This window comes from Bos indicus x Bos taurus, chromosome 4, assembly GCF_003369695.1.
Source record: "Bos indicus x Bos taurus breed Angus x Brahman F1 hybrid chromosome 4, Bos_hybrid_MaternalHap_v2.0, whole genome shotgun sequence".
NCBI lineage: Eukaryota > Metazoa > Chordata > Mammalia > Artiodactyla > Bovidae > Bos > Bos indicus x Bos taurus.
This window is the reverse complement of record NC_040079.1, coordinates 25371640-25397917: the sequence shown is the minus strand read 5'-3', so window position 1 is coordinate 25397917 and position 26278 is coordinate 25371640. Positions and strand designations below refer to the sequence as shown.

The 26278-nt window shown below is 37.9% G+C and overlaps 1 protein-coding gene across 3 annotated transcripts in view; it reads right to left on the bottom strand.

Annotated features, from left to right (window-relative positions):
• Positions 1 to 26278, bottom strand: part of COPG2 (coatomer protein complex subunit gamma 2) — a 144612-nt gene that overhangs the window by 81553 nt on the left and 36781 nt on the right. For 2 of the 3 annotated variants that reach the window (XM_027538973.1, XM_027538974.1), the window contains 4 exons: positions 21682 to 21757; positions 19835 to 19927; positions 18771 to 18857; positions 17324 to 17481 (listed from right to left, as the gene is read on the bottom strand). The exons of the other annotated variant lie outside the window; for it this stretch is intronic. In XM_027538973.1, the coding sequence (XP_027394774.1) occupies positions 17324 to 17481; positions 18771 to 18857; positions 19835 to 19927; positions 21682 to 21757 (414 nt within the window). The remainder of the gene's footprint in view (positions 1 to 17323; positions 17482 to 18770; positions 18858 to 19834; positions 19928 to 21681; positions 21758 to 26278) is intronic. 3 annotated transcript variants of the gene reach the window in all.

Sequence of the window (26278 nt, the reverse complement as noted above, 5' to 3'; positions counted from 1 at the left end):
AAAAGAAGAAGAGAGGAACAGAAAAGGAGACTTCTATAGAACAAACAGCAAAATAGCAAAGCTTAAATACAATCATATCAATAATTATATTAAATGTGAATGGTCTAAACATTCCAAGACAAAGATTGCCAGATATGATGAAAAGAAGCAGACTCAAACTATGTGTTGCTTACAAGAGACATGCATCAGGTTCAAAGACACAAATGAGATGAAAGTAAAATGATGGGAAACGATATGCTATGCAAACTAATCATACAAGATCGAGGGTGGCTATATTAAAATTAGACAAGCAGAATTTAAGAAAAAATATTACAAGAGATAAAAAGAGGTATTTCATAATGAGAAACTGCTCATTACAGTAGATTGATAAAACAATGATAAACATATACAAACTTAACAACAGAGCCTCAAAATATATGAAGCAAAGCTTAACACAAAAGGAGAAATATATCATTTAACAATAGCTAGAGATGTCTAGGAGAAGGCAATGGCACCCCACTCCAGTACTCTTGCCTGGAAAATCCCATGGGTGGAGGAGCCTGGTAGGCTGCAGTCCATGGGGTCGCTAGGAGTCGGATACAACTGAGCGACTTCACTTTATTTTTTCACTTTCATGCACTGGAGAAGGAAATGGCAACCCACTCCAGTGTTCTTGCCTGGAGAATCCCAGGGACGGTGGAGCCTGGTGGGGGGCCGTCTATGGGGTCGCACAGAGTCGGACACGACTGAAGTGACTTAGCAGCAGCAGCAGCAGAGATGTCTAAACCTACCTGATAGTTGATAGAACACCTAGATAAAATCATTAAGGATATAAAAGATTTGAACAATTTAATCACTCAACTCAACCCACAACATTCAACCCAGTGACTGTAATATATACATTCTTTTCAAGTGCATATGGACAGTTCTCAAAGACTTTAAATGCCAGTCATAAAACAAGTCTGAATACATTTAAAAGGATGGATATCATCAAAATATATTCCTCCAAAACAACTGAATTAAATACTACATGATCAGAAAATCAATCAAGGAAATACTCAATATTTAGAATTAAAAAACCCATTTCTAACTAACCCATGGGTCAAGAATAAATCAAATGAAAAACAAGAAAACATCTGAAACAGAATGACAACAAAAACATAACAAATCAAAATGTATAAGATGTAGCTAAAACAATGCTTCAAGGGAAATTTATAGCTGCAAACATCTGTACCAGAAAAGAAGAAGCTCTCAAATCAATAACCTAAGTATCTACAATAAAGAAATTAGAAAAAGAAGAGTAAACCAAGTACAGAGTAAGGAGAAAGAAAGTAAAAAGATCAGAGCAGAGATCAATGGACAAGAATGCAAAAATATAGTAATAAAAAATAATCAATGAAACACAAAGTTAGTTCTTTGTAAAAATTCAAAAAAATTGACAAACTTTTAGCTAGACTAAAGAACAAAATAAAACAGAAGGTATACAAATTACCAAAATCAGGAATGAAGTAGAGAACAATACTACTGACCCTAAAGAAATTTAAATGATTGTAAGAGAATATTATGAACAACTATATGCCAACAAACTTAGATGAAATGCCAAAATACCTAAAAGTACCAAACTACAAAACCTGACTTACAAAGAAAATATAGAATCTAAACAGAACTATGAGTTAGTTATTTAAAATCTTCCCTCAAAAAGAGCAGAGGTCACAACAGCTTCACTGGCTAATTCTATCAAATATTTAAAGAAATAATATCAATCTTTCACAAACTCTTTTAGAACATAAATGAGGGTAAAATATTTCCCAACAAATGATGTGATGCCAGTATTACCTGATTAACAAAGCCTGACAAATTCTCGCAAGAAAACAACAGACCAATGTCCCTCCTGACACAGACATATAGCTCTTCAATAAAATATCAGCTAACTGAATCCACCAATATTTTAAAAGAATTATAAACCATAATCAAGAACAAAAATTGATTTAACATCCGAAAATCTAATTTATGTTACATACCAAATTAATAATGAAAGGGACAGAAACCACTGATCATCTTCATAGATTTAAAAAAAATCAACAAAATCTAATATCCACTCATGATAAATACTCTGAAGAAAACTAAAGATTGAAGAGAATGCCCACAACCTGATAAAAGGCATCTTCAAAAAAGCTATGGTTAACATCATGCTTAATGCTTTCTCCTTAAGATTAGGGACAAGGCAAGCCTACCTGCTTTCACCACTTCTACTCAACATTGTACTGAAGGTTCAAGATGATATAATTAGGAAAAAATTAAAAACATCTAGTTTGGAAAGAAAGAAAACTGTCTTTGTTCTCAGATGACACAATCCTGTACATGAAAATCCCAAGGAATATCACACACACACACACACACACACAAATACACAAGTGGAATTAATAAATGACCATAGCAAGGTTGCTGCTGCTGCTGCTAAGTCGCTTCAGTCGTGTTCAACTCTGTGTGACCCCATAGATGGCAGCCCACCAGGCTCCACCGTCCCTGGGATTCTCCAGGCAAGAACACTGGAGTGGGCTGCTATTTCCTTCTCCAATGCAGGAAAGTGAAAAGTGAAAGGGAAGTCGCTCAATCGTGTCCGACTCCTTGCGACCCCATGGACTGCAGCCCACCAGGCTCCTCCGTCCATGGGATTCTCCAGGCAAGAATGCTGGAGTGGGGTGCCATAGTAAGGTTACAGGATACAAATTAACATGAAAAAATAAAAAATCAACTGTATTTCTATATATTGGCAATAATTAATTCAAAATAAAATTAATAATACTATTCAAAACATCAGAAAGAATAAAATACCTAGAAATAAATTTAATAAAAGCAATTCAAAACTTTTACACTGAAAACTATAAAACCCTGCTGAGAAATCTAAATAAACAGAGAAAAATTCTGTTCATGGACTGGAAGACTTGCTATCAAAATGGCAATTTTCCTAAATTGGTTTATCCAAAATAGATCTATTCTATTCAATGCAATCCCAATAAAAATACCAGCAGGCTTTTTGTTGTAGAAATTCAAAGCTGGTCCCAAAATTTACATGGAAATATAAAGGACTTCATCTGTAGGGCTTCCCTGGTGGCTCAGCCAGTAAAGAATCTTCTGCAGTGAAGGAGACGCGGGTTTGATCCCTGGGTCAAAAAGATCCCCTGGAGAAGGAAATGGCAAACTACTCCAGTATTCCTGCCTGGAAAATCTCATGGACAGAGGAGCCTGGTGGGCTATAATCCATGGGATCACAAGAGTTGGACACAACTTAGCAACTTAAACCATCATCACCTTACCTGTCTCCTGAGAAGCCTGCATGCAGATCAAGAAGCAACGATAGAACCAGACATAGAACAATGGACTGGTTCAAAGTTAAAAAGGGAGTACACTGAGGCTGTATACTGTCACCCTGCTTGTTTAACTTATATGCAGAGTACATCATGTGAAATGCTGAGCTAGCTGATGCACAAGCTGGAATCAAGACTGCAGGAAGAAATATCAATAACCTCAGATATGCATATGACACCACCTTTTATGGCAAAAAGTGAAGAGAAACTAAAGAGCCTCTTGATGAAGGTCTAAGAGGAGAGTAAAAAAGCTGGCTTAAAACTCAACATTCAAAAACTAAGATCATGGTACCCAGTCCCATCACTTCACAGCAAAAGATGTGGAAAAAGTGGAAACAGTCACAGATTTTATTTTCCTGGGCTCCAAAATCACTGCAGATGGTGACTGCAGCCACAAAATGAAAAGATGCTTGCTCCTTGGAAGAAAAGTTATGACAAACCAAGACAGTTTATTAAAAAGCAGAGACATCACTTTGCCAACAAAGGTCCGTCTAGTCAAAGCTATGATTTTCCAGTAGTTATGTATGGAAGTGAGAGCTGGACTATAAAGAAGGCTGAATGCTAAAAAAAACAAAAACAAAAACAACCAAAAAAACGAAAAACTGATGTTTTCAAATTGTGGTGCTGGAGACGACTCTTGAGAGTCCCTTGGACTGCAAGGAGATCAAACCAGTCAATCCTAAAAAGGAAATCAACCCTGAATATTCACTGGAACGATTGATGCTGAAACTAAAGCTCCAATACTTTGGCCACCTGATGCGAAGAGCCGATTCACTGGAAAAGACCCTGATGCTGGGAAAGATTGAGGGCAGGAAGAGAAGGGGGCAACTGAGGATGAAATGGCTGGATGGCATCATCAACTCAGTGGACATGAGTTTGAGCAAACTCTGGGAGATGGTGAAGGACAGGAAAGCCTGGCATGCTGCAGTTCATGGGGTTGCAAGGAGTCAGACACGACTTAGCAACTGAACAACAATAAAGGGCCCAGAAGAGTCAAAACAACTTTCAAAAAGCTAAATACAGCAAACAATGACAGATCTGAAAGTAAAAACAGAAAGCAATTCAATAATATTGATAGGAGAGGACTTCAATACCCCACTTTCAATAGTGGATAGAATATCCAAATAGAAAATCAATAAGGAAGCAGTGGATCGAAACAACGTTGACCTAACAGATATATACAGAACCTTTCACTCAACAGCAGCAGAATATACATTCTTATCAAGTGCACAGGGAACATGTTAGGCCACACAACAAGTCTTTAAAAATTTAAGAAGGTTAAAGTCATACCAAGTATCTTTTTCAACCACAATGTGATGAAACTAAAAATAATAAAAGAAAAACTGGAAAATTCACAAATGTAAGAAAAATAAAACACATTCCTGAACAACCAATGGGTCAAAGAAGAAATCAATAGAGAAATTAGAAAATACTTTCAGATAAACAAAAACACAGCACTCCAAAATCTATGGGATGCAGTAAAAATATACAAAGAGGAAAGTTTATAGCAAAACCTGAAATTTTTTGAAATGCCATCTATGATAATATAGATACAAAATTAAAAATAATTGCCAGAGAAAATTCTGAAATTAACAAGTGAGTTTAACAGAATATGGGTCATTTTGTCCAAAACTGATCTTCTAGCCACTCAGAAAAGAAGCTAAATTCCTATTAACCTCCATAACAAGTGGACTCAGCTGAATGTGTAATCGATTCTGGACAACCAGAAAGCTTGGACTCAAGCTCCTTCCTATCATGCCAAAGGAGGGGATGATACTTCCCCAACAGTAAAAGGTGGACATGGAGTAGCCCATGGCTACTAGTATGCCATGTCATACATCTGGAAAGGTTTGGATCCCAGTCTTTGATTATGCCAGAGAAGGACCGCTCTCCTCAAAATGTATGCTAAGTCATCAAAATAAGGTCTAGGTTATCCAATTTGTTCACATATAATTGTTAACAGTAATCTGTTTTGACCTTTTTTTATTTCTGTGGCATGAGATGTAATGTCTGCCACTTATTTTTTCTGCATCCCACCCCTGATCACAACAGTGAGTGGTAGGTGCTTTGGTATCTAACGTAGTTTAAAAATCTCACATCTCAAGGGTCATAATCCCTCTCTTGGGATGAGAAAAATGGTCCTGATAGATGTCTGTACATTGTTCTAGAATAAAAGGGCAACGTGGAGCTCAGTGCAACTAGTACTACTCCAGCGCATGAGTTTTGCCCAATCAATTTTACTCCAGTAGGTCAGGTATGAGTTTTGCTTGGAAATTTGTACTCACCTGCATAAAAATTGTTATGGCAAGGTGGGCATCAAGTCAGATATCTACTGTGGCTTTCTGGAAGTGGATCAAAGGATGAGAGGTCAAAGACTCATTTTGGCAGCATGACCAGTCATTGGGATGGCTGGTCTCCCTAGAGAAAAGTCCCAATAAATGAAAAATCTGAGGAATAAGATTGCCCAGGTTAGAACCTGATTGTTATTAATGGTCTTGGTGGGAGTGTTCCAGGAAGAGGAAAACTCAACCGAGGGGAAAGCTAAACAATCCCTGATAAAATTATACACACACACTCACACACAGAAAATATAAATAAGGATACAAAACTAGAGCTGGAAACACTACTGCAAATGAATACGAAAAGGGGATTTGTTCTACCATATACCTACACTATTAGAAAGCTGTGATCATAAGGCAATGTTCGCTGGTACAGGGACACAAATATAGAGCAGTGGAGAACAGGAACCGAGAAACAGACCAATGCATACAAGGATGCCTATTTCATGGCAAAGCTGATATTGCATAGCAGTGAGTATAGACAGGTATTTCAACAAATGGTGCTGGAACTACTGGGTATCTATATGGGGAAAAAAAACTGCTATCTTATACGAGTCAATCCTAAAGGAAATCAATCCTAAATATTCATTAGAAGGTCTGATGCTGAAGCTCCAATACTTTGGCTACTTGATGCAAAGAGCTGAAACTCATTAGAAAAGACCCTGATGCTGGGACAGATTGAAGCAGGAGGAGAAGGGGATGACAGAGGACAAGATGGTTGGATGGCATCACTGACTCAATGGACATGAGTTTAAGCAAGCTCCGGGAGCTGGCGAAGGACAGGGAAGCCTGGCATGCTGCAGTCCATGACTTACTAAACAACAACAATCTCATACCATATCCAAAAAACAATTTCAGGTAGATTACAGACCTAAAATATGAAAGTTAAAACTATAATGCTTATATAAAACAGTACAGATGATACAGTTCAGAACTTGGGGTAGAAAACATTTCTTGATTAAGACACCCAAATTATCACTCCAAAAGTAAAAGAGTGACATTATATTTAAGAACATTCTGTTCATTAAGATATCAAGAAAGGAACAGACAAACTTGAGTGTGAAAAACTATTTCCAACACATAAAACCAACAAAGGATTCACATCTAGAATGCAGAAGACCGAGAAATCAATAAGGATAAAGTAGATAACCCAAATTCCTTCCCCCAAAACCGGGGCAAAATACCAAAAGGTATTTAAATAGAAAGAATATACAAATGGCTAATTAGTACAGAAAAAGGTTTTCAAACTCATTAGTAATCAGGAAATTACAACTTAAAACCACAATGATTTGTCAAGGATGCCAAGACAATTTAATGGAAAAAGAACAGTCTTTCACCAAATGGTGTTGTGTGCTCATGCTCAGTGGTGTCCAGCTGTTTGAAACCCCACGGACAGCAGCCTGCCAGGCTCCTCAGTCCATGGGATTTCCAAGGCAAGAACACTGGCATGGACTGCCACTTCCTTCTCCAAAATGGTGCTGAGACAACTGCAAACTCATACTGCAACTGGATATCCACATGAAAAGGATGAAACTGAGCCCCTACTTCACATCACACAAAAAATATCTCAAAATGGATCAAAGATCAAAATGTGTACAAGATAAAACTCTCAGAAGAAAGAAGCAAAAGTGTAAATCTTTGTGACCTTGGATTAGACAATGGTTTAGGTAAAATAACAAAAGCACAAGCAACCAAAATAAAACACCACACGTATTAGTCTTGGTCAAAGGACACTGTCAGGAAATTGAAAAGACCACAGAATGGGAGGAAACACTTGCAAATTATGTGTGTAATAAAGTTCTAGTATCCAAAATATATTTAACAACTACCACAAATAAAAGATAAATAACCCCATTCTTATAATAAGAAAAGGATTTGAAAAGACCTTTCTCCAGAAAAGATACAGAAATGCCCAAAAAGCACATGAAAAGATGCTCAAACTTGTTAGGGAAATAAAGCCTTTCTTGCCGTCAAACCAAGAATTTCTTCATACAGTTTTTTTCAATAAAACTTTTCCAATGGGGAAAAAAAAATCCCAACTGATATACCTCTTCATACCTACTATGGCATGTATAATTTCAAAAGACAGATGATAATAAGTGTTGGTTAGGATGTGAAGTCAAGAGTCTTCACACATTGCTGTCAAGAATGCAAAATGGTGCAACCACTTTGTAAAACAGTTTGGCATTCCTCAAAAAGTTAAACATAGTTCCATTAAGACCTGGGGATTCTACTCACAGGTAAATGTCCAAAAGAACCAAAAACACGTCCACATAAAAAAATTATGAATAACTGCTAATAGTGGTATTATTCATAAAAGTCAAACAGTGGAAACAACCCAAATGTCCATCAACAGATGAATGAAAATAAAATATGATAGAGCCACCCAGTGGAATACTAGTGAGCCATAAAAAGAATGAAGTACTGATACCTCTATAACATAGATGAACCCTGAAAACATTATTGTGTGTTCAGTCACTCAGTGGTATCCAACTCTTTACAACCCCATGGACTGTATAGCCTTCCAGGCTCCTCTGTCCATGGGATTTTCCAGGCAAGAAAGAATACTGGAGTGGGCTGCCATTTCCTCCAGGGATCTTCTGGGCCCAGGGATCGAACCCACATCTCCCAAATCACCTGAATTGCAAGCGTATTCTTTACTGCTGAGCCAAAGAAACCAACAACTAAAGACCACATACTGTTTGATTGCATTTATATGAAATGTCCAGAACAGGCAAATCCATAGAGATGGGAAGCAGATTAATGTTTTCCAGGGCTTGAGGGGAGGGCAATATAGGGAATGGGTCTGTTAATGGGTTGTGGGTTTCTTTTTAAGGTGGTAAAAGTGTTCTGGAGTTAGTGGTAGTGGTTATACAACTTTGTGAACATACTATAAAGACCACTGAATTATACACTTTAAAAAGGTGAATTTTATGACATGTGAGTTATATGTCAATAAAAAAATATATAGATTAGTAAAATTATATTAGGAAAATTTTAAAAATTTGACAGTATCAAGCCTCCGGAAATCTCACACTGCTGGCTAGAATGTAAATCGGTACAATCACTTTGAAAAAAGCCCAACTTACCTAGTAAAGAGATGTATACCCAATGATCTAGCAATTCTATTCCTAGATGTATACCCTATAGAAATGCATGCTTACATACAAAGAGAGAAAACTATGGTAATGAAACCACAGTGTGGTATTAGGTACAGAGATGCTGTTTATAGCCATTTCATTATTAATAAGTGCTCAAAACAGAAAACATTCCAAATGCCAATTAATAGAAGAATGAATATAAATAAATTGGGAAGTATTCAATCAAGGAAATATAAAATATAATTAAAATGAACAGCACTATTAAGACACTGCTCCACTGCTGCCCTGCATGCAATCCAGCTGAGAGAAACCTGAAGTAAAACTATGGGTCAAATTATCTTTACATAAAATTTAGAACCTTTTCTTTATTCTTGATGCTAAAAAAAATTCAGTTAGAATGTACTTGCCTGTGTTTATCTTTGTCTGTCATTCTACCAACATTTGGTGCTTTTTTTGATTTTGTTTTTTAACTCTAAAGACTACTTCTTTGTACAGGCCTGAGAAATTATCACCCATTTTTAAAAGTTAACTTTGTATTTTATTATAACAAAAATACAGAAAAATACATGAAGTAACTATTGTGGACTGAATGCTTGCGTTCCCCTATCCCTCCCACCAAATTCATATATTGAAGCCCTAACATACAGTGTGACCTATCTGGAGAAGGGGCCTCCAAGAAATAATTAAGGTTAAATTAGGTCGTAAGTGTGGGGTCCTGATCTGGCAGGATTAAAATCTTTAAAGAGACAACAGAGAGCGCTTCAGCTCCCACTCCTGCTCTCTCGCTCGCTGGCTCTCTCCCTCCACAGGCACCAAAGGAAGATCATGTGAGTACACACTGAGAAGGTAGTCAGCCCAACCCAAGTGAAAGCTCCCACTGGACATCAACCCTACTGGTACTGGTATTCTGATCTTTGATTTCCTAGCCCCCAGGGCTGTGAGAAAATAACTTTCTGCTGTGTTAGTCTCCTAGTCTGTGGTATTTTGTTTGGCAGCCCTAGAAAACCAACACAGTGCCCACCTTGAAGATGCCCCAGTGAATGTTTCCTGAGGTTCGATCCCTTGTGTTGTCCCCACTCACACTGAATAGAGCTGACCTTTTTTATCCAACAAAATGCTGCAGAAATGTTGGGATGTGTTTTCAAAGACAAGGTCGTAAAAATGATTGTGACTTCCACTTGGCACTCTCTTGTATCACCTGCTCTGAGGGAAGCAATCCTTAATATTATGAGGACATTCAAGCAGCAATATGGAGATGTCTACCCAACAAGGAACTGAGGTGTTCTGCCAACAGTCTGCTTGAAGGTACCAGTCATGTGTGTGAGATACCTGAAAGCAGATTTTCCAGCTTCTGTCAAGCCTTCAAATGATTGCAACTCTGGCCAATATCTTAAATGCATCCTCACAAAAGACCTCAAGCAGAAACCACTCAGCTAAAATACTCCCAAATCCCTGGCCTACAGAAATTGTGTGGGGAAAATAATTGTTTCTTATCCTTTTAATTTGATTAAGTTTTACAGTACTCTGTTACACCTGACACATAATTAAATCATAGGTAAATTATTAAAAAACTGTATCTGCAGGTCATAAATGAATTAGAACAAATCTATTAATTTGTTACAATATTTCAAACACTTCAGAAGCCACCTACTTGCCACCTTCCAAGCAGTACTATGCTGATGCCCTAAAGATAAACACTATCTTACCTTGTAATACCATAGATTAGTTGTGCCAGCTAAATCTGAAATTCACTTATATAGAACTCTACAGAATGTATTTGTTTGTATGTGACTTCTTTGAGATTTATCCATGTGGTCACATTTATCAATGGTTGTTGCTGTTGTTCAGTCACTCAGTCATGTCTGACTCTTTGCAACCCCATGGACTGCAGCATGGTAGGCTTCCCTGACTTTCACTATCTCCCAGAGTTTGCTCAAACTCATGTCCACTGAATAACCATGACAATTTTTTCATCTCTATTACTGTACATATACTATTGACTATATGTTGTTTATTGTTCAGTCACTCAGTGATGTCCAACTCTTTGCGACCCCACGGACTGCAGCACACCAGGCTTCCCTGAGCTTTGCCATCTCCTGGAGCCTGCTCAAATTCATGTCCACCAGTTGGTGATGCCATCCAACCATCTCGTCTTCTGTAGTCCCCTTCTCCTCCTGCCTTCGACTTTCCCAGCATCAGGGTTTTTTCCCCAGTGAGCCAGCTCTTCACATCAGGTGGCCAAAGTACTGGAGCTTCATCATCAGTCCTTCAAATGAATATTCAGGGTTGATTTCCTTTAGGATTGACTGGTTTGATCTTGCAGTCCAATGGACTCTCAAGAGTCTTCTCCAACACCACAGTTCAAAGCTTCAATTCTTTGGTGCTCAGCCTTTTTTATGGTCCAGCTTTCACATCCGTACATGACTACTGGAAAGACCATAGTTTTGACTAGATGGACCTTCGTTGGCAAAGTAATGTCTCTGCTTTTTAATATGCTGTCTAGGTTGGTCATAGCTTTTCTTCCAAGAAACAAGTGTCTTAATTTCATGGCGGCAATCACCATCTATAGTGATTTTGGAGCCCAAGAAAATAAAGTCTCTCACTGTTTTCATTGTTTCCTCATCTATTTGTCATGAAGTGATAGAATCAGATGTCATGATCTTAGTTTTTTGAATGCTGAGTTTTAAGCCAGCTTCTTCATTCTCCTCTTTCTCCTTCATCAAGAGGCTCTTTAGTTCCTCTTCACTTTCTGCCATAAGGGTGATGTCATCTGCATATCTGAAGTTATTGATATTTTTCCTGACAATCTTGATTCCAGCTTGAGAATTATCCAGCCCAGGATTTTGCATGATGTACTCTGCATATATGTTAAATAAGCAGGGTGACAATATACAGCTTTGATGTACTCCTTTCCCAATCTGGAACCAGTCCAGTTCTAACTGTTCGTTCTTGACCTACATACAGGTTTCTCAGGAGGCAGGTAAGCTTGTATTCCCATCTCTTTAATAATTTTCCACACTGTGTTGTGACCCACACAATCAAAGACTTTAATATAGTCAGTGAAGCAGAACTAGATGTTTTCTAGATTTCCCCAGCTCTCTCTATGATCCAACCAATGCTGACAACTTGATCTCTGGTTCCTCTGCCTTTTCTAAATCCAGCTTGTATATCTGGAGGTTCTCAGTTCATGTACTGCTGAAGTCTAGCTTGGAGAATTTTGAGCATGAACTTGCTAGAATGTGAAGTGAGAGCAATTGTGCAGTAGTTTGAACGTTCTTTGGCATTGCCCTTCTTTGGGATTGGAATGAAAATTGATCTTTTCCAGTCCTGTGGAGACTCCTGAGGTTTCCAAATTTGCTAACATATTGAGTGCAGCACATTAATAGCATCATCTTTTAGGATTTGAAATAGCTCAACTGGAATTCCATCACCTCCACTAGCTTTGTTTGTAGTGATGCTTCCTAAGGCCTACTTGACTTCGCACTCCAGGAAGTCTGTTTCTAGGTGAGTGATCACACCATCGTGGTTATCTGGGTCATAAAGATTATTTTGTATAGTTATTTTGTGTATTTTTGCCATCTCTTCTTAATATCTTCTGCTTCTGTTAGGTTAATATAATTTCTGTCCTTTACTGTGCCCATCTTTGCATGAAATGTTCCCTTGGTACCTCTAATTTTCTTGAAGAGATCTCTAGTCTTTTCTGTTCTATTGTTTTCCTCTATTTCTCTGCATTGTTCACTTTGGAAGGCTTTCTTATCTCTCCATGCTATTCTCTGAAACTCTGCATTCAGCTGGGTATCACTTTCCTTTTCTCCTTTGCCTTTTGCTTCTCTTCCTTTCTTAGATATTTGCAAGGACCTCTCAGACAACCATTTTGCTTTTTTGCATTTCTTTTTCTTGGGGATGATTTTATAAATATACCAAATTTTATTTTTTGATTAAAGCATTAATGGATGTTTGACTTGCTTTCATTTGGGGGCTATTATGAAAAAGCACATTTGGGATGTCCTTTGATACAAAAATGCATGCATTTCTGTTTGGTATTTAAAAGAAGTCAATTGAAATTCTGATCAAGGATTCAGTGAATCAGTGGATCAAAGAAGATGTGGTATCTTTACAGTATTGAATATTCTAAGAACTTGATATATCCCTCTACTTATTCAAGTCATACTTGTTAAATAACATTTTATATCTTGTGTAGAAATACACAAAGTTTTTGGTAGATTTATTCCTAAGGATCTGATTTTTACTAAAATGATACCTACCATCTTTTCAAAATTGTTTCATATTGACTAGCTGCTGGTATGTAGAAACAAAACTGATTCTGGATATTAGCCTATCCAGTAATTCTGGTAAACTCATATCAATTCTAACAGATAATATATAGATTATTTCACATTTTCTATATACACAATCATGTTGTAAACAAAGATAGTTTCATGTCCCCTTTCAAATCTTTATATATTTTTCTTAACTTATTGTACCAAGTAGGACTTTCCAATAAAATGTTACTTAAAAAACAGGATAAGCAGGCATCCTAGTCTCATCCATAATCTTAAGGGGAAAGTCTTTCATATTTCACCAATAAATATTAGTGTATTGGAGATTTTGGGGGGGGTATGTTTATCATAATAATAATGTTCCTATTATTTGCTTTGAAAAGAGATTTTTTTTTTTTTTTTTTGGCCACACCTTGCGCTGTGCTTAGTCACACAGTCCTATCCGCCTTTTTGCAACCCTATGGACTGCTGCCAGCCAGGCTCCCCTGTCCATAGAATTCTCCAGGCAAGAATACTGGAGTGGATTGCCATGCCCTCCCCCAGGGGATCTTCCCAACCCAGGGACAGAACGCGCATCTCCTGCATTGCAGGAGGCTTCTTTACAGTCTGAGCCATCAGGGAAGCCCTCAAGACCTCAGTTCCTCCTCTACAGGATCTCAGTTCCCTGATCAGGTATTGAACCCATGCCTCAGCAGTGAAAGTGCCAAGTCTTAACCATGGAACTGTCAGGGAATTCTTGAAAAGAGAGATTTAATTACAAATTGCCATTGAATTTTATCAATTGCTTTTTTAGCATCTGTTAAGATGTTAAGATTTTTACCCTTTATTCTTTAGATGAGGAATATTATGTCAACTATTGACTGTTAGATCAATCTTGCACTTCTAAAAGAAATGCATACTGGCAAATACTTGTTCATTATTTCTTCAAGCATCTGTTTTGCTCCATTCTCTCACATCTCCCTCTAGAATTCCAATTATGTATCAAGTGGTAGGCCACCTGATACTATTCTATTGTTCTCTGAAGCTCTGTTTATTTTTCTTTAATCTGTTTTCTTTCTAGTCTCCAAATTACTTTTTATAGCAATATCTTCCAGTTCACTAACTCTAATACTTTCACTCTTCTCAGTGATCTCTAGCTTTGTGTTAGGCCACCCCGCAAATTATCCCTTTCAGTTACTGTACTTGTAGCGGGCAGAATGGTTTCCCAAAGATGTCCATGCTTTCCTCCATGGAATCTGTGAATATATTACCTTACACAACACAGACCAACCCCTGGCTGACAGCCAGCAAGGAAAGAGAGACCTATAATCTATAACTGCAAAGAAATGAATCTGGCCAACAACCTTAATGAGATTGAAAGTGGATTGTTCAGTAAGCAACAGCACCCTGCCAACATTTTAACTTTAACCCATGAGACTGATGTCTAACCTACAGAACTGTGAAATTATGGATGTTGTGATTATCTGTTATGGCAGCAATAAAACACTAATACAGATTTTGGTATCTGGAAGTGAGGTGCTACAACAACAAATACCTAAAATTGTGGGACTGTTTCTGGAACCAGATAATGGGTAGAGGCTACAAGAATTCTAGTGAACATAATGAAGAAAATCTAAATCCCTTGAACAAACTATTAACAGAAATGTGGTCTTGAAGAAGAGCCAGTGAAGGTTCATAAACTGCTTGTAGAAAGCTGGTCCTGGAGGATCAGAGGAAACTTGTTATTATAAACTGGAGTAAGATGGATCCCTGTTATGTACTTACAGAGAGCTTAGTGAAATTGTGTCCTGCAAGTTCTGTGGAAAGCAGAATTTATAAACAAACTTGGATACTGACTTGAGGAAATTTCCAAGGAAACTGGTGAAGGTATGACCTGGTTTCCTCTTGCTGCTTACAGTAAAATGTGAGATGACCAATTTAACCAGTGAACAGCAGCCTTGACTTGTACCCATGACCTGTAGACTGCCTATGGACTTCCTTTTCTACAATCTATCCTACTGGTTTTTGGACTTGCTTAGCAAGGTCTAAAACTGTTTATGCTGTTTATTCCATGTTAAAAAAAAAAGTGTTTAAAAAAAAAAAAAGGAAAAAAAAACAGAAACCTCTTCATATTTTTAACTCCTATCAGTTCTGCTTCTCTGGTTGAACTCTGATATAGAACTTTTAAGTTCTTAAACATTTTTTTTAGCTTTTTTAGTTTCCATGTCCTCTATTCATTCACTGTAATTATTTTGCACTAAAGTCTTTAATAACAAATTTACAATCGACGCTTTAATTTTTTATCTGCTAATTGTAATATCTGGGCCACATCAGGCCCAATTTCTATTGATTGCTTTTTCTCAGCTACTCACATTTTCCAAAATCCTTGCACTTCTAGCAATTTTATTTATTTACTTTCAAATTTATTACTATATACAGACAATTGTGAATGATAAAATGCAAAGACTTTTAATCTAAGATGTTTCTGGAGCAGGCAGTTAACTTGGCTGGGAGAAAACCCTAAACATCATCTCCTCCACAGTGTGTTGCAACTGAATTCTCCATTCAGTTCTTTCAGCTGACAGCTACTGCTTTATGCCAGGTTTACTAGTCTTCTCCTGTACATGCATAATCAGAGGAACTGTACATAGTTCTCCTGTATTTCTCCTATACACAATGATTTGTACAGAGTTGAAAATTTATTTTGAGACTCACTGTATCTATGGCCCTCTTTTCCCCAGGATTTCCACCGTAAATTTCCATCATTCTTCTAATTTCAAACTGTTCTGACCCCACTGTCTACTTAGTAAATAAATACTATGGCTTTCTGGGTTCCCACATATAAAAATTGTGGCATGCCCTCAGAGACCAGCCAGATATATGCAAATTTTACCCTGTATAGTTTCTGTCTTTCAGGCATTCATTTCCCTTCAGTTTTTACCTGCTTTTCACCACTCACCAGTACTTTCAAATAGTGTGGGTTTTTTTTGTTTCAGGGAAGCATGCTGCTGCTCCTGTTTAGTCACTAAGTTGAGTCTGTCTCTTTAGTTACAGCCACCAGGCTCCTCCATCCATATTTCCAGGCAAGAATACTGGAGTGGGTTGCCATTTCCTTCTCCATGGGATCTTCCCAATCCAGGGATCAAACCTGCATCTCCTGGTTGACATGCAGGTTCTTTACCATTAAGCCACCTAATGATATAATCATTATTTGCATGAGGGCTAATATAACCAAGCTACTCTACCATTACTGAGAGCAGGAAGCTCAACAGAATATTTTTTCTAACATTCCATTTTATGTTCTCTGTTGACATTTACATCTCCTAGTTTTTTTAGTGATTACTCAAGAGATTACAATACTGATCCTTATATTATCACTATCTACCATCAGATAATATAACACTACTTCATGAACAATATGAGAACCCTGAAGTAAAGTGAAGTGAAGTGGCTCAGTGGTGTCCGAGTCTTTGAGATCCCATGGACAGTAGCCTACCAGGCTCCAACGTCCATGGGATTTTCCAGGCAAGAATACTAGAGTGGGCTGCCATTTCCTTCTCCAGGGGATCTTCCCAACCCAGGGATCGAACCAGGGTCTCCTGCATTGCAGACAGACGCTTTACCATCTGAGCCACCAGGGAAGTCCAATGTGTAATTCTACTAGTCTCCCTCATGTGCTTTAAATGAATAAATTATTTAAATAAATCATTAAATGCAATACTTCAACATTCTCTTTTATAAAAATAAAAAAGAAAAGATTCTTAAGGTCACGTCTAGCTTTCACATTTAATTATTATATAACCTACGGTAAGTATTTTTTTGTTCAATATCAGTTTGTTATTTATTGTATTATTAGTGGTCATACCCTATTAAGTGCATATACTGGAGCACGTGTGTGCTCAGCAACATCCAACTCTTTGTAACCCCATGGACTATCGCCCACCAGGCTCCTCTGCCCATGGGGCTTTTCAGGCAAGACTACTAGAATGAGTTGCCATATCCTCCTCCGGGAGATCTTCCTGACTCAAGGATTGAACCTGCATTGCAGGCAGATTATTTACCACTTAGCCAATAGGGAAGCCCATATCAGAGCATACATTAAGGTAAAAATAAAAGCTGTGTTACTAGGAATTCCATGATTTTTTTTCCTAATTTGGAAAACACCAAATCCCTCTGAAAAGTCAGTACTGCCCAAAAAATATTCATAAAGGAAATAAACTCTGAGGCATGTTAACCAGCAAATGGAAAATTACTTAGGTTTAGATGAAAACACTTACCCCTCTTCATTTTCTTTTAGTAAGCGACTGGCAATTCGGATCAACATGCAGTAAGCAAACTGTGATTTGAGACCAGATTTAGTAAATTTATTCAACATCTTAGAAACAGCAAGGCGATCATTCTTTTTAAGGTGATACAAAACTCCCAATGCATGGTACTAAAGAACAAGAAAAAGAATGTAAGACAGAAAGAAGGCTGAATAGGAAGAGGATAAAACTGACATAAAAATGCAATCATACAGAGCCAGGTTTTTAATAAAAATATACCCAACTCTAACGTATACAAAGGGAATTATCTTTTCCATGCTGAATCAAACAAAGGCATGATTGAAAGGATGAGTTTTTAATTTACCCTGTTAATTCAGATTAGGTAAGTATTAAGGGGATGACATACAATCTGAAGACGGCTCTAGCAGATTCAGCGTTGCCCCATCCATCCTTAGGACAAAGGCTCTCAGGTCCAAGGCTTTAACCAGTGTTACAGGTCTTGCTTAGTGGCTTTAAATCATCTGTGGTTATGTTAGTGGTTAATAGATTCATCTCCTAAAGTAGGTTTAAGGCATGTAATTATCATGGCACTTTGTGTAAAAACACAATGATCAGAGTTAGGAGGGTGAGAATGTTTCCCAAGGGAAAAATTACTACTTTATTTCCTCATAACTGAATATGCTAACATGAGAAGTAAATGCTGAAATGGAATAAATAAGTACTCTCTCAAACACATATGGGGTATTTTATACAAAAATTGCCAGTTAAGAATTTAATCTTGTTCCTTTTAATTAAGAATAGCCTAGTGAATATCAAAAGTAGATCCTTCCAACAAAACAGTTTTATGTCTAATATAATCATGGGTTTTGGGTTTTGGGTCATGGGTTTTGGGCTTCCCGGGTGGCTCAGTGGTAAAGAATCCACCTGCCAATGCAGGAGACGCAGGAGACATGGGTTCGATCCCTGGGTCAGGAAGATTCCCTGGAGGAAGGCATGGCAACATGCTTCAGTATTCTTTCCTGGAAAATCCCATGGACAGAGGAGCCTGGTAGGCTACAGTCCATAGGGTCACAAAGAGTATGACTTGACTAAGCGACTGAGCACGCAACTCAAACAGTATAATCAAGGCCTGAAAAGCTTGGAATTGAACATCCACCTTCACAAATTAATTTTCAAACAAAGGACTAAAATGAATTATGACCTTTGGAATAAGCATCTCAAATATCACTGAATATAAGAATCTTTCTCAAACATTCTGACAGCTACTAAATACTACCAGGGTAAATCATAATTAGGGGATACTTACTTGAGAATATGCACAAACAAGCTACTTAATATTAAATTCTTAATATTAGTCTTTAGCTAATACTCATCTGAAGAATCAATAAACTGCCCCTAAAACGTAGGGTTACAGAAAGCTGATCTAGAGATATAAGCTAAGGTGATTCAGTGACAGTACCTGGACCATAATATTATCACTTGAAGCAGCTTCTTGGGCTTCATTGACCCAGCGCTTAACCACATCATAGCTTATCTTCATCATGTGCTAAATACAGAAAAAATTGAGAACAGATCATGCACAGTCACTAAAAGTTTAGAAACGTTGAGTTAGTTTTCTTGGAAAATCACTAACAGACATTTCCAGGAAAAAAAAAAGAAACAACTTTACAGTGTTACACGTCTATTTCAGTCTCTGAGACAACGAGTAAACCTGACACACTTGTGCAAGACCCTGTGCAAAGGCGGCGTGTGTCTGTGGGCTGGGAGAGGCACATAAAGGGAAGTGATGAGAGGGAAAGGACGGGAAGGGAATGGATAATTAATAAGACGGTACTTAAATAATGTCAACATCAGAGGTTTTACTTCCAGGAAACTCACCTGGAAGAAAAAACAGAGTGCTGTAAAAAAGTAGAGTACCTGCTGTAAAACTTGACCAATTATACTCCAGAACCAGCAACTCTCGTGATTCAGATGATCTAATCCATTCACACATTAGTACCCAATTTTAATCAAATACAATGTGATAGGCTGTCATGAATAAATTTTGTTTTGGTGAAAAAGAGAAAGAAAAGACATTACTAAAACAAAGAGCACTTCCTGGGAGAAAATTTAGTAGCAGGACAGTCGACTTTGGACTGAAGGACACTTGCAGACACAAGGCACCAACAAAAACAGAGGACGAAGAAACAAGAGGCACAAGGGCAGGTCATAAAGGAAGAGTCAAAGGAAGAGACTGACTCTCAGTTTCTTTCCTGACCTTCATCCCACCCTCATCCCCCATCTGTATTATATGTACAACATACCTTTCTGATGACCAAAACCTTTCAAACACATGAAAATTTCATGCTTTTAACTGCCCATTTTAATTGTTCAATGTTCCTTTGTCAGATAAGGCATTCGTATAAAGTAACAGAAATGTATACATATTTTTTAATGTTTCATTTGTGAGAGAATCATAGTGATATTTTGTTTTTGCAACTAGAAACTGTACCATGCATGAGAATCAGCTACTTGTCCACTTACTAAGGAAGATACCAATGCTGAACTCGATACACTGGAGACTTTATCCACAATGGCCTGCTTCATGTATCTCTCAATGGCCTGCAACATTGTTCCCTAAGAACATTCATAAAGAAAAAGGCTGAAGTAAGACATTTTCATGCAAAATTACCTCTTCAAAATAATCTACAAACACAAGTCACACATCTGTTTCTGCACAAATATTCAGAATGTATTAAAAGGCTTATCATATAATTATCAGATCCCAGAGGACAGGACCCAAACAACCAAGTGGCAGCTTCAAGAAGGAACATTTTAGAGTATACATAAGAAAAGGAATAACTGCTCCACAATGAAATAAATGGTCTCAAAGTGGAGAATCCCAGTTTGGAAATATACAAGTAAAGGCTGAACCTACCAGAGGTATTATAAAAGGAATTCCTAAATGGGGATGCTTTTGAAGTCATTTAGATACCTCTGTGTGTAGCACATATATTGGCTGGTCAAAAAGGTCATTTGAGCTTTTGCACATCTTACAGAAAAACCCAAACAAACTTTTTGGCCAACCTAATATTTTTCATATGGATCTCAGAAAGTTCTATAAATGAATTGTAAACTCTGATTATTTCAAATACATAAGAAATTACACGTGGAATATGCTAATTATATTGAGTCCTCAACATGAAATCCTCTGAAAACAAAGTTCTTTTTAACTTACCTGGAAGAAAGTTTAGCCCCAGCAAGGTGGTGTTAAATAAGGATGGTACACACACCAAGCTCAATTACTTAGATGAAGAGAAGCTTATTGCTAGCCCTGGCATGGTCAAGTCTTATGCTATCGATTTAATGGTAAAAACAAAAGCAACCACAACAAAGTAACGCACTGAAAAACATTAAACTATTTCTATTACTCCTTCTAGGATCCAGATTTACCATTTAATCCTGCTCAACCTTTGAAAATTGAATGCAAATGTATACATAAAATATACCCGATCATGAATATAGCCAAGATCTTATTCAATTTGCTTGGCAATGCCCAGTCTGCCCTTTATTTTAACCCTTCCTGCAAAGTTCCAAGAATGGGACAGTCTTACATACTCTGTAACCTCATTCCTTCTAATACAATAGATTAAGTCAAGGTTAAACACCTGACTTAGATCCGGGTGGACACAAGCCACTGGCTAGCTGACAGCTAGTCAGACTTTCTCCTAAATATTTAAATGAGGAGGCTTGAGCCTCATAAATAATGGATCATAATAGTAAATACCTGGAAATCTTGCTGTTGAGATCCTTACAGCTGTCCTATTTCTAGAAAGTTCTGATATCTGGTTGTAAGTTTTACCTCAAATTCTGAGAGATTTGTATTTTGTAATAAAGTTTTTTTTTAAGCTAAATTTGGGACTTCCCCAGTGGTCCAGTGGTTGAGACTTCACCTTCCAGTAGGTGGGAGGGTCAATTCTTTGGTCAAGGGGTTGAGATTCCACATGCCTCTTGGCCAAAAAAACCAGAACATAAACAACAGAAGCAATGTTGTAACAAACATAACAGACACTTTGAAAATGGTCCACATCAAAAAATTTTTATAAAAATAAAAAAGCTAAATTCAAATGGCTTTTGTTTCCTATGAGCAACGTGCTCTATGACAAAAATTCATGAGAGTAAATATGGAGAGAAATAGACTAATTTAAATAAACAAAAGAAAAAAAAATCTAGAAGAAAAAAAGCCTGGAGCCACAAAAGCCTTTCTGGTAGTCGTGTTTCTCTGCTGCTGCTGAAACACAAAGTCAGACAAGGAATCCTACTAAATTTACATGGCCACCTACAGATAAACACAGGTCCCCTTTGATGCCTCAGTAAAGCAAAGAACTTACATCAGTGATTCTGCAGAGAGCCCTGATGGCTGGGCCTCGGTACACATCTTCCTTTCCAGTCATGTCCTTAGTCAGACTGAGAAAAATCAAATTATTACCATAAGATTAAAGTTTTCTCTTTTGTGGAGTCCACCCATACTTAATTCCACTTGTCCCCATAATTATTTTAATGAAACTACTGATTCAACAAATATTTATTGAGTATCTTCTTTGGATAAACATAAAAATTATTGGATAGAAGACCATTTTAAATCTAAAGAACACAGCAGGGAGCAAAACCAAGTCTTTGCCTTTATGGAGCTTACGTTCTAGAGGGAAAAGAGACATTAGTCACATACACTAAGTACATACATAATTTTAGGTCTATCCATGACACTGCAATCTCATTCCTTTTTATGACTAAGTAATATTCCATTGTATACTGATTACCGGCATAAAAAACAGACAATGACAGAGAGCCTCATGCTCAAATCCCAAGTTCCCCAAACCTAACTCTTTAAAAGAAAATGACTGATAGCCAAAAGGCACACGAAAAGATGCTCAACATCACTAATTATTAAAGAACTACAAATCAAAACTCACACCAGTTGGAATGGATATCATCAAAAAAATCAACGAACGATAAATGCTGTAGAGGGTGTGGAGAAAAATGAACTCTTTTACACTGCTGGTGGGAATGTAAATTGATATAGTCACTATAGAGAACAGTACAGAGGTTCTGTGAAAGTGAAAGTGTTATTTGCTCAGTTGTGTCCACCTCTTGACAACCCCACGGACTGTAGCCCGCCAGACTCTTCTGTCCATGGGATTCTCCAAGGCAAGCATACTGCAGTGAGTTGCCATTCCCTTTTCCAGGGGATCTTCCCAACTCAGGAATTGAACCTGGGTCTCCTGCATTGCACATGGGACTCTATAGCATCTGAGCCACCAGGGAAGCCTAAGGAGGTTCCTTAAAAAACTAAAAATAGAACTACCATATGACCCAGCAATCCCCTCCTGGGCATATACTGAGAGAAAACCATAATTCAAAAAGATACATGTACCCCAATGCTCACTGCAGCACTATTTACAATAGCCAGGACACTGAAGCAACCTAGATGGCCATCAACAGAGGAATGAATAAAGAAGATATGATGTAAAGTGAAGTCGCTCAGTCATGTCCAAGTCTTTGCAACCCCATGGACTGTAGCCTACCAGGCTACTCCATCCTTGGGATTTTCCAGGCAAGAGTACTGGAGTGGGTTGCCATTTCCTTCTCCAGAGGATCTTCCCAACCCAGGGATTGAACCCAGGTCTCCCGCATTGCAGGCAGACGCTTTACCATCTGAGCCACCAGGGAAGTCCCAGGGAAGACATGATACATACATACAATGGAACATTACTCAGCCATAAAAAGGAATGAGACTGCAGAGACATGGATAGACCTAGAGACTGTCATTCAGAGATAAGTCAGAAAGAGAAAAACGAATATTGCATATTAATGCACATATGTGGAATCCAGAAAAATAGTACAGATGAATCTGTTTGCAAAGCATAAACAGAGACACAGATGTAAAGAACATACATATGGACACCAAGGCAGGTAGACTGTGAAGATAAACTGAAAGCTTTGGATTGACATATATACCCTCCTATGTAAAAACAGGTCACTAATGAGAACCTACTGTATAGCACAGGGAAAAATAAAGAAGGTACAATCTTCTTCATTGTAGGACATTTGTTTCTAGGACATTTGTTAAAGTAACCTTACGAATGCATTTCAATATACATTAGGTGCAGACAAATATTGTTTGATTCCAATTATATGAGATACCCAGAATGAGAACAAGACCCAGTTTCCCCCTCAGTCAGTCTATCCCTGCGGGAAGCTCCATAAGCCTCTTATCTTTCTCCATCAGAGGGCAGACAGACTGAAAACCACAATCACAGGAAACTAACCAATCCAATCACATGGACCACAGCCATCTCTTCACTCTTACCATCTCCTGTTTGATCACTTCCAATCTACCTTGATTCATGGACCTAACATTCCCGGTTCCTATGCAATATTGCTCTTTACAGCATCAGATCTTGCTTCCATCACCAGTCACATCCACAACTGGGTGTTGTTTTTGCTTTGGCTCCATCTCTTCATTCTTTCTAGAGTTGTTTCTCCACTGATCTCTAATAGCATACTGGGCACCTACCGACCTGGGGAGTTCGTGTTTCAGTGTCCTATCTTTTTGCCTTTTCATACTGTTTATGGGGTTCTCAAGGTAAGAATACTGAAGTGGTTTGTCATTCCCTTCTCCAGCGGACCACAGTTTGTCAGAACTCTCCACCATGACCCGTCCGTCTTGGGTGGCTCTATACGGCATGGCTCATAGTTTCACTGAGTTAGACAAGGCTGTGACCCCACAAGAGACTGTCCCGGACTTGCCTGTGGGTGTCTGGGAGTCTCCAGCAGAGGTGTGGGTTGGTGGTGGCCTGCTGCAGGGTTGGGGGCATTGAGTATAGCAGTACATGCCTGGGATCTTTTGAGGGAGGTCACCATTATCTTCATTAGCTTCACCATATTTTGGACCCAGGTAAAGAGCAGGGAGGGAACACAGCTCCACCCATCAACAGAAAACTGGATTAAAGATTTACTGAGTCAAATTCATAGAGTCCAAAAATACACTGGTATGTGCCAGGGGCTGGAGGTGGTGCTGGAGAGGGGAAATGGGGAGTTAAGAGTTTAATGGGGACAGAGTTGTAGTTTAGGAAGGTGAAAAATTTGGGAGATGGATGATGAGAGTTGCACAACAGTGTGAATGTACGCCGTGCTACTGAACTGTACAGTTAAGTACGGTTAAAATAGTATGCTTTATATTTTGTGACTGTGTGCATGCTTGGCTGCTCAGTCATGTCCAGTTTTTTACATCTCCATGGACTGTAGCCCACCAAGCTCTTCTGTGCATGGGATTCTCCAGGCAAGAATACTGGAGTCGGTTGACATGCCCTCCCCTCCAGGGAATCTTCCAGACCCAGGGATCGAGCCCACTTATACCTGTGTCTCTTGCACTATAGGCAGATACTTTTCCTGCTGAGTTATGGAGAAAGACTTTTACCACAATAAAAAAAAAATTTTTTTTCTTCTAAAATAATTACTTCAAGATGTCTCTTTCTCAGGAATGGCTTTCTAAAATGACAAATGTCAATGATTCCAGACCCTTCTATGGAGCTGCAAAAGCAGGCAGGGGAGCGTGGACTGAGGTACAAAATTTCTTGTCCCTAATTTTAAAAGGTTTCTAATCTTTAGACTATTCATTCTTTTGTCTTTCCTTCTCCTGTCTTCTGTGCACTTATAGTACCCTCAAATTGACTCTCCATCTCCTCTCTCACTCAGTTCCCCTCACATAATCCAGAATGGCCTCCAACTCACTTCATCAGGGCACCAAGAGGAGAAAGGCTGAATAATTGACAGTCCTTCAGTTTCTTTCATTTTTCAATTATTAAAGTATTTTACTCCTGTAACAATCCATTCTCAATATATTCAGAAAGGTATAAAATATAAAGTCTAAGTCTGTCCTCATACACCCTAGCCTGTAGTGCCACTCAACCAGAAACAGTCATTGTGAATAGTCACTTATGTTTCCTTAAGGAAGCTCTTAAAATACATATTTACAACCACAGGGGTTTATTAAAATGCATGCCAATGGATATCCACTCCTCTGGTACCTTCAAATATACTTAATGATATAATCTGAGAATCTTTCCATACGGGCAGATTTTTTTAAATTTTTATATATTTATGTTTTAAAAAATATATAAATATATATCTAAAATCTTTTTAATGACAGCACAGATTTTCATTGTTTGGATACAAATAATTTATCAACCAGTCTTTTTCACAAATATTTGCATTATTCCAATTAGATGAAAACTGAGGTTTGGCAGGATTAGTTCTTCTAAGGCGTCTTTCCTTTGCCTGTTGATAGCATGGAAGTAGTCATAATAATGTATAAACAAAAAAGCATGTAAAAGAATGAAACCAGAACACTTTCTAACACCATACACAAAAATAAACTCAAAATGGATTAAAGATCTAAATCTAAGACCAGAAACCATTAAACTCTTAGAGGAAAATAGGCAAAACACTCTCCAACATAAACCACAGGAGGATCCTCTATGACCCACTTCCCAGAATATTGGAAATAAAAGCAAAAATAAACAAATGGGACCTAATTAAAATTAAAAGCTTCTGCACAACAAAGGAAACTACAAGCAAGGTGAAAAGACAGCCTTAAGAATGGGAGAAAATAATAGCAAACAAAGCAACGGAAAAAGAATTAATCTCAAAAATATACAAGCAACTCCTGCAGCTCAATTCCAGAAAAATAAAAGACCCAACCAAAAAATGGGCCAAAGAACTAAATAGACATCTCTCCAAAGAAGACATACAGATGGCTAACAAACACATGAAGAGATGCTCAACATCACTCATTATCAGAGAAATGCAAATCAAAACCACAATGAGGTACCATTTCACGCCAGTCAGAATGGCTGCTATCAAAAAGTCTACAAGCAATAAATGCTGCAGAGGGTGTGGAGAAAAGGGAACCCTCTTACACTGTTG